Source organism: Pristiophorus japonicus, chromosome 6, assembly GCF_044704955.1.
Source record: "Pristiophorus japonicus isolate sPriJap1 chromosome 6, sPriJap1.hap1, whole genome shotgun sequence".
In the NCBI taxonomy this organism is placed as follows: domain Eukaryota; kingdom Metazoa; phylum Chordata; class Chondrichthyes; family Pristiophoridae; genus Pristiophorus; species Pristiophorus japonicus.
In genome coordinates this window covers 18344168-18360165 of record NC_091982.1, presented here as the reverse complement: position 1 = coordinate 18360165, position 15998 = coordinate 18344168, and the positions used below count along the sequence as shown (strand labels likewise).

The following is a 15998-nucleotide window of genomic DNA, read 5'->3' as shown; positions in this document are numbered from 1 at the left end:
GAAGTGGGGAAGCTTCGGTATGGGGAAACGTGTTGTCACCAGTGAATCACGTATTAGTCAGAGCCAGAATGTCAGTGCAATCATCTGCAATGAGGTTGTGGTGTGTAGTGGCCTCTGGTGTCAGCAACAGCAGAGGAGCGATTAGTGCAACCTGAGGCCCAAGAGCATTGGGAGCCAGGGGAGAATGAAAGGAAAATCCGTGAAATCAGTCCTCCTCTTCCTCTGCTGCTTCTCGCTTCCTCTTTGTTCCCCACCCTCCCTTTTTCTCCCCTTCTCTCCTCCCACTCTTGTCTCCCTTAAACCATCTTCTTGTGGAGAAACACTTGACCTTCCATAAATTTTAATTTTTCTCGAACCAATTTTCTGCCCTTCCATTCCCTCCTGTCCTATAGGTGTAACTCATTTTTGTCTATGGTCCAAGAATGCCCATTTCTCTCTGGTATCTCACCAACTGCTACAAATGTGAGATATTTAATGGTGAGTGTAGGCAGGCTGTTGTACCACAGGGCATCACAGCTGAGCTAAGTCTTAGTCTCACCCAATGTTTGCATGCACATGCTTGCAGTAAGGTGTGTAGGATAACAATCAAGAGCAGGGACTCTTGATCCCCCTTCCCCCTCTCTCTCTTTCTCGCTTGTCTAACCAATAAATGCTGAGTCCAATCCGCGTATTCGGGACAGCGACCCAGGAATTGATCCTCCAACCCACCGAACTTAACCCCACAACCTGTCACAAACCCACATACTGACTTTAAGAACAGATTTGTTTCTCTTGGGGCCCCAATTCGTAACCCCACTTAAATTCACAGGGGTTCAGCTTAATTATTTTGCAAGATAGCTCTATGTTTTCATTGTGCTGTCTATAATAGCTGAGTACACTTAATGTGCCAAATGAAACCTAAACGAGGTGTGTTCAGTGCTAATCAGACAACGTTGAAACCTTTTTTAATTATAATTCGTGACTTCATTGTTACAGGATAAAGGGTCAATGATGCAGATCTATCCGCATCTGATAAATGAGTAACAATATTTACAAATTCATTTAAAGTTTTGGGCATGTTTGGTTTTTAAAAAGAGTAAAATACATCCAAATTAACTACATTTCTCCTCTGAAGATATTATCCTGTGGTAGGTTATGGCTGCCAGGGGCAGCACGGGCCAGCCCACACTACGATATGTGTGTGCACTAGGTCCGTGCAGCAGAGCAGGTCTCCAGTCGTCTTGGATAACCCTTGCCATTGGACCAAGACCTCGCTCTGTCAAGCCCGTGTAATGGCTGTTGTGCAATGGCCACCACACGTTAAAAAAAAAATCCACGCACAGGCATCTTCCACCCTTCAGGATGTAGTTCGGGACCTGGAATATTCATTGAAACACTTGTAAACTCATCCTTTTTTGGCATGGAAGCAAGTCATCCTCATTTCGAGGGACTGCCTATGATGATGATGAGTCCAATTGGATCACACTTACCACATTTTAGTTCATCCAATTTTGCACAGCTGGAGATCAAACCTAGTACATTCTTGTCTGTGTAGCTTCATGCTGTACTGGACAGTTCATTTACCTGCCACTTCTCTTCCAGGAATGCCCAGCTTGAAGAAGTTCTGCTCTTCTCTTGGATGGGATTTCTGTTTGTCTATTTCATTGCCAAAACCTGTTGCGTTCTCCCCTGGCTCCCAATGCTCTTGGGCCTACTTTTTTCAGTTCTGATGCAAGGTCATTGACTTGAAACACTAACTTTGTTTCTCTCTTCACAAATGTTGCCTGATCTGTTTTTATTCCTTTGCCTATTGGGCCATAATGTTCAGAAGAATGTTGGTGCAGCAATTTCAATATTAAAGATTCTACTGCCAATGATTGAATTTAACTCAGTCGCCTGCAGATTATTTGGTTAATTTACATTCTCTTTGTTCCAATAAAGGTTCCGGAGTATTTGCACCATGTTAATAAACGTTTAGAGGAAGAAGCAGATCGGGTTATCACTTACTTAGATCAGAGCACGCAGTAAGTACAGATTTTGAAGAAATGCAGCTTATGATGCAATGCTTATGTTGGGGAATAATAGATAGCACTATCTACCGAAAAAATAATTCAGGTACACTGCCTTGAGATTGTTTAATCAGATTATTTCTTAAATTCCTTACCTATTCACAATCTTTGCTTATGAATTAAGTTTGGGTAATGCCAATATTTTCAAGGAATCTACAGTGTTTCTTTTAATAGTATACTTCAAGGAAGTAGATTTTAGACTGTGCAAAATGAAAATTGCAGGTACATATTTAATTAACTATTAAACTTTTTTGATCTGTGTTGTAATTTTCTTTAGGAAGCCTCTAATAGCAACAGTGGAAAAACAACTTTTAGGTGAACATTTACCAGCCATTCTCCAAAAAGGTAACCTGGATTTTTACACACTAGTGCAAACTATTCTGTATGTGTAACCATATGTTGATTGAGAGATGGGTATTGGCCGGGATGCCGGGGATGGCTCCCCTGCTCCTCTTCGAGGTGGTGACATGGGATCTTTTGCATCCACCTGGGAGAGTGGACGGGGCCTCGGTTTGGCGTCTCGTCCAGGGGACGGCGCCTCTGGCGGTGCAGCACTTCCTCGGTGCTGCACTGGGAATCTCAGATTGGATTTGTGTACTTGAGTCTCTGGAGTAGGACTTGGGGCTCATGGCCATGTGACTCGGTGGCGAGAGAGTGATGCCCACTGAGCCACAGCTGACACTAGACTGAGGGGTGTTCAATAAAATGACGAAGGGCTTTGATAGGATAGACGTAGAGAAGATGTTCCCTTCTGTGAGGGAGACCAAAACTGGGGGCCGTAAGATTGTCACTAATAAATCCAATCAGGAATTCAGGAGAAACTTCCTTACCCAGAGAGTGGTGAGAATATGGAACTCGCTACCACAGGGAGTGGTTGAAGCAAATAGCGTAGATGCATTTAGGTGGGAGGCTGGATAAACACGAGGGAGAAAGGAATAGAGGGTTATGCTGACTGGGTGAGATGAAGAGGGGTGGGAGGAGATTTGTGTGGAGCATAAACAACAGCACGAACCAGTTGGGCCGAATGGCCTGTTTCTGTGCTGTACATTTAATGTCATTCTTGCTTGAAGTCATACCCAAGGACTTCGTGATACTCCACAGCTGTGGAGGGATGTGATCGGGGCCCAGGGGCAGCCCGGGCCAGCCCACACTGCGATATGTGTGCGCACTAGTTCGTGCAGCAGAGCAGGTCTCCAGTCGTCTTGGACAACCTTTGCCACTGGACCAAGACCTAGCTCTTGTCAAGCCCGTGTGGTGGCTGGTGTGCAATGGCCACCACACGTTTTAAAAAAAATCCACGCACAGGTGTCTTCCACCCTTCAGGATGTAGTTCAGGACCTGGAATATTGAAACATCTGTGAACTCATCCTTTTTTGGCGTGGAAGCAAGTTATCCTCGTTTTGAGGGACGCCTATGATGATGATGATGAGTTAAGCACCAATAAACTTCAATCAAATTTATTTGTTGATTCTTTTGTTGGAGTTCGACAACAAAATATCAGTAATGAGTTGAAACTTAGATTTGCACAACAGTTACTTTATTCCATGATGGGAGTTTTGATTTTGCGATGCTTCTGCATTTTTGCCCCGTCCCAAAAAAGAATTTATTCTTAAAACCTGCAGGTTTAAACAGCCTTCTGGATGAAAACAGGATACAAGATCTTTCTCTTCTCTACCAGCTTTTTAGTAGGGTTCGAGGTGGAGTACAGGTTCTTCTGCAACATTGGATTGAATATATAAAGGTATATTAAGTTCATTTCTTATCATAGGAGTTAACCTCCAGTAACTTAATGTGAATTGAAGAATACATGTTCCTATAGCATTGTCAATTAACCGAAACACTTCTAAAATGTTACTGAAATGCTGTGTCCACTTTCCAATCTCCAGTTTATTTGTTGTTGGCGAAAACTTACAATGCTAAACTTGATCTCTCCAAAATCAGTTTGTAAACTGCCTATTTCCAGTAGTAGATATATTTTTAATTCCTTTTCAGTTACTTCTTCCACCTTTCCCTTGTTTTTTTCCCTCTCCTCACCAATATGTTTGATGCTTGAGCACACTTTTGGTCAAAGGCATCGCTCAGTGTAGCACTAGGATAAGCAGTCCAGATATTTCTGATTGATTCCCAAACATTACTGGCTTCGTTGATCTGAGCCATGTTAATTAGCTACAATGTAACTTCTTAAATTTACCCTCCGAGCAGTGAATCTATACTCTCTTGTCTTGCTGCCCTAGCATGTTGATGTCATAAGAACATAAGAAATAGGAGCAGGAGTAGGCAATTTGGCCCCTCGAGCCTGCTCCGCCATTCAATAAGATCATGGCTGATTTGATCGTGGACTCAGCTCCACTTCCCTGCCTGCTCCCCATAACCCTTTACTCTCATCGCTCAAAAATCTGTATATCTCCGCCTTAAATATATTCAATGACCCAGCCTCCACAGCTCTCTGGGGCAGAGAATTCCATAGATTTCCAACCCTCAGAAGAAATTTCTCCTCATCTCAGTTTTAAATTGGCGACCCCTTATTCTAAAGCTATGTCCACTAGTTTTAGTTTCCCCGATGAGTGTAAATATCCTCTCTGCATTCACCTTGTCGAGCCCCCTCAATATTTTATATGTTTGAATAAGATCACCTCTCATTCTTCTGTACTCCAATGAGTTTCGGCCCATCCTACTAAACCTATCTTCATAAGTCAACCCTCTCCTCTCTGGAATCAACCTAGTGAACCTTCTCTGAACAGCATCCAATGCAAGTATATCCTTCTTTAAATACGGACACCAAAACTATAAGCAGTGCTCCAGGTGTGGCTTCACCGTACAGTTGTAGCAGGACTTCTCTGCTTTTATACTCTCTTCCCCCTTGCAATAAAGGCCAACATTCCATTTGCCTTCCTGATTACTTGCTGTACCTGCATACTAACTTTTTGTGTTTCATGCACAAAGATACCCCAGGTTTCTGTACTGCAGCACTTTGCAATTTTTCTACATTTAAATTACAATTTGCTTTTCTATTTTTCCTGCCAAAGGGGATAACCTCACATTTTCTCGTATTATACTCCATCTTCCAACTTTTTGCCCACTCACTTATCCTTTTGCAGATTTTTTGTGTCCTCCTCACAATTTGCTTTCCCACCCATCTTTGTATCATCAGCAAACTTGGCTACATTACACTCAGCCCCTTCATCCAAGTCATTAATATAGAATATAAATAGTTGAGCACCCAGCAGTATTGTTGTATGTTTGTTTTTCTATAAGCAATGTTCCCTCTAATTTATTTTGTACTGAGCGGGACACAAACTCCTTTGCGCGGGACCATTTGGTCCGTGAGCAAATTTTACAACTAGTGTTACAGCAACTTTTACAACACATTTTAAGCATATATGCAGTAATGCCATATTGTCACTCCACTGTCTCAAATCATGAGACAATCTGACACGGTTCTATATAGGTTTAACATAACTTCTCTGCTTTTGAAATGAACTACAGTGCTTTATTTGCACTTGTATGGCCTTTTTTAACCTGCGTTGCTATTTTTAATTAGTGAATCGATATCCCGAGATCCCTTTGCACCTTTAACCCATTTACACTCTTATTTTCCAAGGATTAGGTAGCCTCCTCCTTCCCAAAATGCATCACCTCACACTTAGCTATTATTGAAGTTCAGTTATCATTTACATGCCCATTCTGCAAGTTTGTTTATGGTACAAGCTTTTACTTCATCTGCAAACTCTATTTAAAAAAAAATAATACTTATAAATGACTCTGATAATGCATTATTATGCAGTTCTTTTCGCAGTAACATCAGAAATGTAACTCAGATATACGGTTATGTATGACAAACCATCCAAAAGCTCGAGGCAAGCTGAAAGAGACTTATCTACTCGACAATCTGTGTTAATTTTAAAGTTTTCAACATAGCCCATTCCTCATATAACTATAGTAATGGCTGCACGAGCAGCGGCTTTTCTATAGCACTGTATGTCCACATAAGTAATCACACTGCAACCAGACAACAAACAAATATAAAGGACTGCAGTTCTTCAGTTCCCACTATTAAAAAGAATTGAACAATAACAAGTATCGTATTTTCAACTTCATCACTTCCATTAATAAACGTGGGCTTCTTGAACCAGCACACACCCCCATGTAACATGTAGCAAAAGATAGAAAGAAGAAAAGTAAAAGTGGAGGGCAGAGAAATCCAAGGCAAAAATCAAAAAGGGCCACATTACAGCAAAATTCTGAAGGGGCAAAGTATGTTAAAAAGACAAGCCTCCAAGGCTCTGTGCCTCAATGCGAGGAGTATTCGTAATCAGGTGGACAAATTAACTGCGCAGGCAGCTATAAACTAATATGATATAATTGGGATTACGGAGACATGGCTCCAGGGTGACCAAGGCTGGGAACTCAGCATCTAGGGGTATGCAACATTCAGGAAGGAAAAAGGAGGTGGGGCAGCGTTGCTGGTTAAAGAGAAAATTAACGCAACAGTAAGGAAGGACATTAGCGTGGATGATGTGGAATCTGTATGGGTAGAGCTGCGGGAATACCATAGGGAAGAAAACGCTAGTGGGAGTTGTGTACAGACTACCAAACAGTAGTAGTGAGGTTGGGGACAGCATCAAACAAGAAATTAGGGATGCGTGCAATAAAGGTACAGCAGTTATCATGGGCGACTTTAATCTTATTTATAGACTGGGCTAATCCAAACTGGTAGCAATATGGTGGAGGAGGATTTCCTGGAGTGTATTAGGGATGGTTTTCTCGACCAATATGTCGAGGAACCAACCAGAGGGCTGGCCATCCTAGATTAGATGATGTGTAATGAGAAAGGACTAATTAGCAATCTTGTGCGAGGCCACCTTGGGAAGAGTGACCATAATATGGTAGAATTCTTTATTAAGATGGAGACTGACAGTTAATTCAGAGACTAGGGTCCTCAGCTTAAGGAAAGGTAACTTCGATGGTATGAGACGTGAATTGGCTAGAATAGACTGGCGAATGATACTTAAAGGGTTGACGGTGGATAGGCAATGGCAAACATTTAAAGATCACTTGGATGAACTTCAACAATTGTACATCCCTGTCTGGAGTAAAAATAAATCGGGGAAGGTGGCTCAACCGTGGCTAACAAGGGAAATTAAAGATAGTGTTAAATCCAAGGAAGGGGCATATATATTGGCCAGAAAAAGCAGCAAATCTGAGGACTGGGAGAAATTTAGAATTCAGCAGAGGAGGACAAAGGGTTTAATTAGGAGGGGGAAAATAGAGTATGAGAGGAAGCTTGCTGGCAACATAAAAACTGACTGCAAAAGCTTCTATAGATATGTGAAGAGAAAAAGATTAGTGAAGACAAACATAGGTCCCTTGCAGTCAGAATCAGATGAATTTATAATGGGGAACAAAGAAATGGCAGACCAATTGAACAAATACTTTCGTTCTATCTTCACAAAGGAAGACACAAATAACCTTCTGGAAATACAAGGGGACCAAGGGTCTAATGAGAAGGAGGAACTGAAGGAAATCCTTATAAGTCAGGAAATTGTGTTCGGGAAATTGATGGGATTGAAGGCCGATAAATCCCTGGGGCCTGAGTCTGCATCCCAGAGTACTTCAGGAAGAGGCCCGAGAAATAGTGGATGCATTGGTGATCATTTTCCAACAGTCTATCGACTCTGGGTCAGTTCTTATGGACTGGAGGGTAACTAATGTAACACTGCTTTTTAAAAAAGGAGGGAGAGAGAAAACGGGGAATTTTCGACCGGTTAGCCTGACATCAGTAGTGGGGAAAATGTTGGAATCAATTATTAAAGATGAAATAGCAGTGCATTTGGAAAGCTGTGACAGGATCGGTCCAAGTCAGCATGGATTTTGAAAGGGAAATCATGCTTGACAAATCTTCCGGAATTTTTTGACGATGTAACTAGTGGAGTGGACAAGGGAGAACCAGTGGATGTGGTGTATTTGGATTTTCAAAAAGCCTTTGACAAGGTCCAACACGAGATTGGCGTGCAAAATTAAAGCATATGGTACTGGGGGTAATGTATTGACATGGATAGAGAACTGGCTGGCATACAGGAAGCAGAGAGTCGGGATAAATTGATCCTTTTCAGAATGGCAGGCAGTGACTAGTGGGGTGCCGCAGGGCTCAGTGCTGGAATGGACCCCAGCTCTTTACAATATACATCAATGATTTAAATGAAGGAATTGAGTGTAATATCCAAGTTTGCAGATGACACTAAGCTGGGTGGTGGTGTGAGCTGTGAGGAGGATGTTAAGAGGCTGCAGGGTGACTTGGACAAGTTAGGTGAGTGGGCAAATGCATGGCAGATGCAGTATAATGTGGATAAATGTGAGGTTATCCACTTTGGTGGCAAAAACACAAACGCAGAATATTATCTGAATGGCGGCAGATTAGGAAAAGGGGAGGTGCAATGAAACCTGGGTGTCATGGTACATCAGTCATTGAAAGCTGGCATGCAGGTACAGCAGATGGTGAAGAAGGCAAATGGCATGTTGGCCTTCATAGCTTGGGGATTTGAGTATAGGAGCAGGGAGGTCTTACTGTAGTTGTACAGGGCCTTGCTGAGGCCTCACCGAGAATATTGTGTTCAGTTTTGGTCTCCAAATCTGAGGAAGGACGTTCTTGCTATTGAGGGCAGGTTCACCAAACTGATTCCCGGGAAGGCAGGACAGACTTATGAGGAGAGACTGGATCAACTCGGCCTATATTCATTGGAGTTTAGAAGGATGAGAGGGGATCTTATAGAAGTATATAAAATTCTGACGGGACTGGACAGGTTAGATGCGGGAAGAATGTTCCCGATGTTGGGGAAGTCCAGAACCAGGGGTCACAGTCTAAGGATAAAGGGGTAAGCCATTTAGGACTGAGATGAGGAGAACCTTCTTCACTCAGAGTTGTTAACCTGTGGAATTTTCAATCGCAGAGAATTACAATGCCAGTTCGTTGGATATATTAAAGAGGCCCTTACGGCTAAAAGGATCAAGGGGTATGGAGAGAAAGCAGGAAAGGAGTTCTGAGGTGAATGAACAGCCATGATCTTATTGAATGATGGTGCAGGCTCGAAGGGCCGAATGGCCTACTCCTGCAGCTACTTTCTATGTTTCTATGTCAGAAAAGCAGCACTTACTCTCGAGTGCAGAAAAACACACAGAAAATTTGCAAAGTGCAGCTGCTGCTCAGTCCCCAGAAACTGACTACACGCGCCTGAAGTGGTCCATCACACGTCTCTATCCATCCCTCTTTCCCTATCTCTCTGTGTTTCTCTTGCCCTTTGTCCCTGCCTCAGTCTCAATTTCTCACTCCCTCTGCTCGTCTTCCAATCCCCCTCTCGCCCCCTCGGCCCCCTTCTCTTCCCCCCCCCCCCCATCTCGCTTCTCTTCCCCCCCCCCCGGCCCCCTCTCTTTTTCCCCGCCTCCCTCCCCCCCCCCCCGTTTCCTGTATCCACTTTGCTTATCATCTTTAGCTAGCCAATTATTTCCCTCTTAAACTTTCCTGTTTGAAAGAAAGACTTGCATTTATATCGCTCCTTTCATGACCACCAGATGTGTCAAAGCACTTTTCAGCCAATGAAGTACTTTTGAAGTGTTGTCACTGTTGTAATGTTTGTCTCAACTCCCATGCTTGGCACTGAAAGTATACCTGAGACACTGTCTCATCTCATCTGTCTCTAACAGCGAGTATACTTCAAAAATAACTTGATTCCAGGAATGGCAGGTTTTAGCTGTGAGGAGAGGCTGAAGAAACTTTTTTTTCCACTGGAACACTAAAAATTCAAATTGGAGCTGATTGATGTGTTCCAAGTTATAAAAATGGTTTTGATAAGGTCTGTACTGGAAAACTGAATCTACTGGTTGGTGATTCAATAACTTGAGGACATAAATGTTAACATCTTTACTTAAAAAAAAAATGAAGGGCGGTTGTTAGGAGAATTTGTTTTTTGCAGAGGTTTGTTAGGATATGGATGGAATATCTTATCAGAATCAGTGATGGAAACAGAATCTGTAATAGCTTTCAGAAGGTAAGTGGGTAAATATTTGGAAAATATGTATTTTTAATAAAAGGAGAATGGCATGCTCATCCAGTCCAGTTTATCATGTCTCTTCCTAGTCTATATGGAGTAGTGTTGATAGCAGTCATGGGGAAGTGTGGAGCAGTTAATCCTGGCTAAAGGAGAGCAGCATAGCAATGGCTATATTAATTTGAGGTTTCGTCTGGGCGGGGCGGGTGGGGGAGTGGTTACTTTGGCAAGGTATTGAAGGGAGGCAAGGGATGTGGAATTGTACCCTGGCAAGAATTTACACTTTGAAGTGTGGAAGATTGAGAAGGGGGCTCTTAACTTTTGAAAATATAATATGTGGCTGCATCCAGATATTTTCTACTGCAAAATGGTGTTGTCATGGAAGTATTTTCAGAGTGTTGCGCTTTCTCAGAATTTTGATTAAAGTTGGATAATTTTTTTATTCCTCAGACCTTTGGAAGTACAATAGTAATTAATCCTGAAAAAGATAAAACGATGGTTCAAGAACTGCTGGATTTTAAGGACAAAGTGGATCATGTAGTTGATGTCTGTTTCCTGAAGAATGAAAAATTTGTGAATGCAATGAAAGAAGCCTTTGAAACCTTCATAAACAAACGACCCAATAAACCAGCTGAACTAATAGGTATGGATAACAATTTTTGGTAGATGTGATGTAGAGAATAATGGGACCTGATAATTTGAAAAGTTTTCTTAACAAAGAACAATTAAACTGAATAACCCGAGTCTGTGTATTTCACAATTGTTAGGTTTTACCTTGCAGGGACATAGCTGAACTTAAGCAGAATAGTAGATTTATAAGATATGGTATAAAATTCCTGTCCTTCTAAAACAGTGCATTTTCAGACATACCATAAACAGTGTCCCACAGATCGCAATAATATAAAACTGGTCCTTTTAGTGTGTATTTCCTGTTGAATAGTTTGTGGCATACTTAATTTATGTCACACTTCAAAAGAAAGCATAAAGAAACAAAGCTACTCATTTGACATGGGAGCCAGAGTAGATGTAACCTTTGATTCAAGAACAATTAAAATCTGATTTCACCCAGTGTTGACTTAACACTAGAATTTGTAGTCTTGTAGGCGCACACTGCTTCAGCTCAATAGTTGAATCATTCTGGTATAACGTGGTCCTTCATAAAAGAATATTGTGACTCACTTAAGTTGGAGGATAGTTGTTTTATCCACTCCAATATATAATATTTTAAGGAAAGCTAATTTACGATAATTGAATAAGTCAAATTCATTTTTGTTGTACCAGTGGATTTCACCTTGTGCATAGAAACATAGAAAATAGGTGCAGGAGTAGGCCATTCGGCCCTTCGAGCCTGCACTGCCATTCAATAAGATCATGGCTGATCATTCCCTCAGTACCCCTTTCCTCTTTCATAACCCTTGATCTCCTTAGCCGTAAGGGCCATATCTAACTCCCTCTTGAATATATCCAATGAACTGGCATCAACAACTCTCTGCGGCAGGGGATTCCATAGGTTAACAACTCTTGAATGAAGAAGTTTCTCCTCATCTCAGTCCTAAATGGCCTACCCCTTAATCTAAGACTGTGTCCCCTGGTTCTGGACTTCCCCAACATCGGGAACATTCTTCCCGCATCTAACCTGTCCAGTCCCGTCAGAATCTTATACGTTTCTATGAGATCCCCTCTCATCCTTCTAAACTCCAGTGAATAAAGTCCCAGTTGATCCAGTCTCTCCTCATATGACAGCCCAGCCATCCGTGGAATGTGTCTGGTGAACCTTCGCTGCACTCCCTCAATAGCAAGAACGTCCTTCCTCAGATTAGGAGACCAAAACTGAACACAATATTCCAGGTGAGGCCTCACCAAGGCCCTGTACAACTGCAGTAAGACCTCCCTGCTCCTGTACTCAAATCCCCTAGCTATGAAGGCCCAACATACCATTTGCCGCTTTCACTGCCTGCTCTACCTGCATGCCCACTTTGTGACTGATGAATCATAACACCCAGGTCTTGTTGCACCTCCCCTTTTTCTAATCTGCCGCCATCCAGATATTCTGCCTTCATGTTTTTACCCCCAAAATGTATAACCTCACATTTATCCACATTATACTGCATCTGCCATGCATTTGCCCACTCACCTAACCAAGTCACCCTGCAGCCTCTTAGCGTCCTCCTCACAGCTCACACCACCATCTAGTTTAGTGTCATCCGCAAACTTGGAGATATTACAGTCAATTCCTTTATCCAAATCATTGATGTGTATTGTAAAGAGCTGAGGTCCCAGCACTGAGCCCTGCGGCACTCCACTAGTCACTGCCTGCCATTCTGAAAAGGACCCGTTTATCCCGACACTCTGCTTTCTGTCTGCCAACCAGCTCTCTATCCACGTCAGTACATTACCCCCAATACCATGCGCTTTGATTTTGCACACCAATCTCTTGTGCAGGATCTTGTCAAAAGCCTTTTGAAAATCCAAATACACCACATCCAGTGGTTCTCCCTTGTCCACTTTGCTAGTTACATCCTCAAAAAATTCCAGAAGATTCGTCAAGCATGATTTCCCTTTCATAAATCCAATCCTGTCACTGCTTTCCAAATGCGCTGCTATTTCATCCTTAATGATTGATTCCAGCATTTTCCCCACTACTGATGTCAGGCTAACCGGTCTATAATTACATGTTTTCTCTCTGCCTCCTTTTTAAAAAAAAAAAGTGCTGTTACATTAGCTACCCTCCAGTCCATAGGAACTGATCCAGAATCAATGGGCCCAAGTTTCGAGCCGCGCCTGGAACGGCGCAGTCCCGACCTGGACGCCCGTTTTTCACGCCACAAAGTGCGCCTAAAAAAAACCCCTCCGTATTCTCCACCTCCCTGCAGGTCCTCTGGCCCTCGGCGCAGCGCAGCAGGAGCTGTAGGGGGCGGAGCCAGGTCCATGCACTGAAAACAGTGCCAGGACCTCTGCACATGCGCGCTACAGTGGGCTCGGATGTTCATTAGCTCCAGGTGCCCAAAACTGTGTGGGAGGGGCCGAAGCACGCAGCCCCTAGCCCTGGCCCAATGGGCTCACTGGAGCTGCGTGAATAAGGCTCCTCCCACGGCCAGCTCCTGCTTCCTCTCGACCCGACTCGACTCCCGCTTCCCGCCCCCGGACCGGACGCGACACCGACCCCCAGCCTCCGCCTCCGGACCGGACCCGACTCCCGCACCCCCCCCCCCCACCCCCGACACCGACCCAACTCCCGCTCCCCCCGCCTCTGCCTCCGGACTGGATCCGACCTGACCTCCCTCTCCCTCCCTCCCCCCAACCCAACCGAACCGACCTCCCTCCCACCACACCCCCCCGACCCGCGTTCCTCCGACCCGACCCAACGCCACCTACCTGTAAATCTGGTGCTGGGGACTGGCCCTGCCCTAAGTCTCGGTCCCGGCCCGTTCAGCCTCCCTCCCCCTTCTCCTTTTCTCTCCCCCACCCCCCCCCTTCTCCTTTTCTGCCCCCCCCCCAATCTCCTTTTCTCCCCCCCCCCCCCCCAATCTCCTTTTCTCCCCCTCCCCCTTCTCCTTTTCTCTCCCCCATCTCCTTTTCGCCACCCCTCCAATCTCCTTTCTGCCCCCTCCCCCACCTCCTTTCAGCCCCCTCCCCCACCTCCTTTCAGCCCCCTCCCCCATCTCCTTTCTGCCCCCTCCCCCATCTCCTTTCTGCCCCCTCCCCCATCTCCTTTCTGCCCCCTCCCCCCATCTCCTTTCTGCCCCCTCCCCCATCTCCTTTCTGCCCCCTCCCCCATCTCCTTTCTGCCCCCTCCCCCCATCTCCTTTCTGCCCCCTCCCCCATCTCCTTTCTGCCCCCTCCCCCCATCTCCTTTCTGCCCCCTCCCCCCATCTCCTTTCTGCCCCCTCCCCCATCTCCTTTCTGCCCCCTCCCCCCATCTCCTTTCTGCCCCCTCCCCCCATCTCCTTTCTGCCCCCTCCCCCCATCTCCTTTCTGCCCCCTCCCCCCATCTCCTTTCTGCCCCCTCCCCCATCTCCTTTCTGCCCCCTCCCCCCATCTCCTTTCTGCCCCCTCCCCCCATCTCCTTTCTGCCCCCTCCCCCCATCTCCTTTCTGCCCCCTCCCCCCATCTCCTTTCTGCCCCCTCCCCCCATCTCCTTTCTGCCCCCTCCCCCCATCTCCTTTCTGCCCCCTCCCCCCATCTCCTTTCTGCCCCCTCCCCCCATCTCCTTTCTGCCCCCTCCCCCCATCTCCTTTCTGCCCCCTCCCCCCATCTCCTTTCTGCCCCCTCCCCCCATCTCCTTTCTGCCCCCTCCCCCCATCTCCTTTCTGCCCCCTCCCCCCATCTCCTTTCTGCCCCCTCCCCCCATCTCCTTTCTGCCCCCTCCCCCCATCTCCTTTCTGCCCCCTCCCCCCATCTCCTTTCTGCCCCCTCCCCCCATCTCCTTTCTGCCCCCTCCCCCCATCTCCTTTCTGCCCCCTCCCCCCATCTCCTTTCTGCCCCCTCCCCCCATCTCCTTTCTGCCCCCTCCCCCCATCTCCTTTCTGCCCCCTCCCCCCATCTCCTTTCTGCCCCCTCCCCCCATCTCCTTTCTGCCCCCTCCCCCCATCTCCTTTCTGCCCCCTCCCCCCATCTCCTTTCTGCCCCCTCCCCCCATCTCCTTTCTGCCCCCTCCCCCCATCTCCTTTCTGCCCCCTCCCCCCATCTCCTTTCTGCCCCCTCCCCCCATCTCCTTTCTGCCCCCTCCCCCCATCTCCTTTCTGCCCCCTCCCCCCATCTCCTTTCTGCCCCCTCCCCCCATCTCCTTTCTGCCCCCTCCCCCCATCTCCTTTCTGCCCCCTCCCCCCATCTCCTTTCTGCCCCCTCCCCCCATCTCCTTTCTGCCCCCTCCCCCCATCTCCTTTCTGCCCCCTCCCCCCATCTCCTTTCTGCCCCCTCCCCCCATCTCCTTTCTGCCCCCTCCCCCCATCTCCTTTCTGCCCCCTCCCCCCATCTCCTTTCTGCCCCCTCCCCCCATCTCCTTTCTGCCCCCTCCCCCCATCTCCTTTCTGCCCCCTCCCCCCATCTCCTTTCTGCCCCCTCCCCCCATCTCCTTTCTGCCCCCTCCCCCCATCTCCTTTCTGCCCCCTCCCCCCATCTCCTTTCTGCCCCCTCCCCCCATCTCCTTTCTGCCCCCTCCCCCCATCTCCTTTCTGCCCCCTCCCCCCATCTCCTTTCTGCCCCCTCCCCCCATCTCCTTTCTGCCCCCTCCCCCCATCTCCTTTCTGCCCCCTCCCCCCATCTCCTTTCTGCCCCCTCCCCCCATCTCCTTTCTGCCCCCTCCCCCCATCTCCTTTCTGCCCCCTCCCCCCATCTCCTTTCTGCCCCCTCCCCCCATCTCCTTTCTGCCCCCTCCCCCCATCTCCTTTCTGCCCCCTCCCCCCATCTCCTTTCTGCCCCCTCCCCCCATCTCCTTTCTGCCCCCTCCCCCCATCTCCTTTCTGCCCCCTCCCCCCATCTCCTTTCTGCCCCCTCCCCCCATCTCCTTTCTGCCCCCTCCCCCCATCTCCTTTCTGCCCCCTCCCCCCATCTCCTTTCTGCCCCCTCCCCCCATCTCCTTTCTGCCCCCTCCCCCCATCTCCTTTCTGCCCCCTCCCCCCATCTCCTTTCTGCCTTCTTTCCCTCCCCCCATCTCCTTTCTGCCCCCTCCCCCCATCTCCTTTCTGCCCCCTCCCCCCATCTCCTTTCTGCCCCCTCCCCCATCTCCTTTCTGCCCCCTCCCCCCATCTCCTTTCTGCCCCCTCCCCCCATCTCCTTTCTGCCCCCTCCCCCCATCTCCTTTCTGCCCCCTCCCCCCATCTCCTTTCTGCCCCCTCCCCCCATCTCCTTTCTGCCCCTCCCCCCATCTCCTTTCTGCCCCCTCCCCCCCCCCCCCCCCCCCCCCCCC

The 15998-nt window shown here is 47.1% G+C and overlaps 1 protein-coding gene across 1 annotated transcript in view; it reads left to right on the top strand.

The window, feature by feature from the left end:
- Positions 1-15998, top strand: part of cul4b (cullin 4B) — a 97104-nt gene that overhangs the window by 47439 nt on the left and 33667 nt on the right. Inside the window, exons 8-11 of the mRNA XM_070882665.1 lie at positions 1921-2003; positions 2326-2393; positions 3671-3789; positions 10541-10733. Of these exons, the coding sequence (XP_070738766.1) occupies positions 1921-2003; positions 2326-2393; positions 3671-3789; positions 10541-10733 (463 nt within the window). The remainder of the gene's footprint in view (positions 1-1920; positions 2004-2325; positions 2394-3670; positions 3790-10540; positions 10734-15998) is intronic.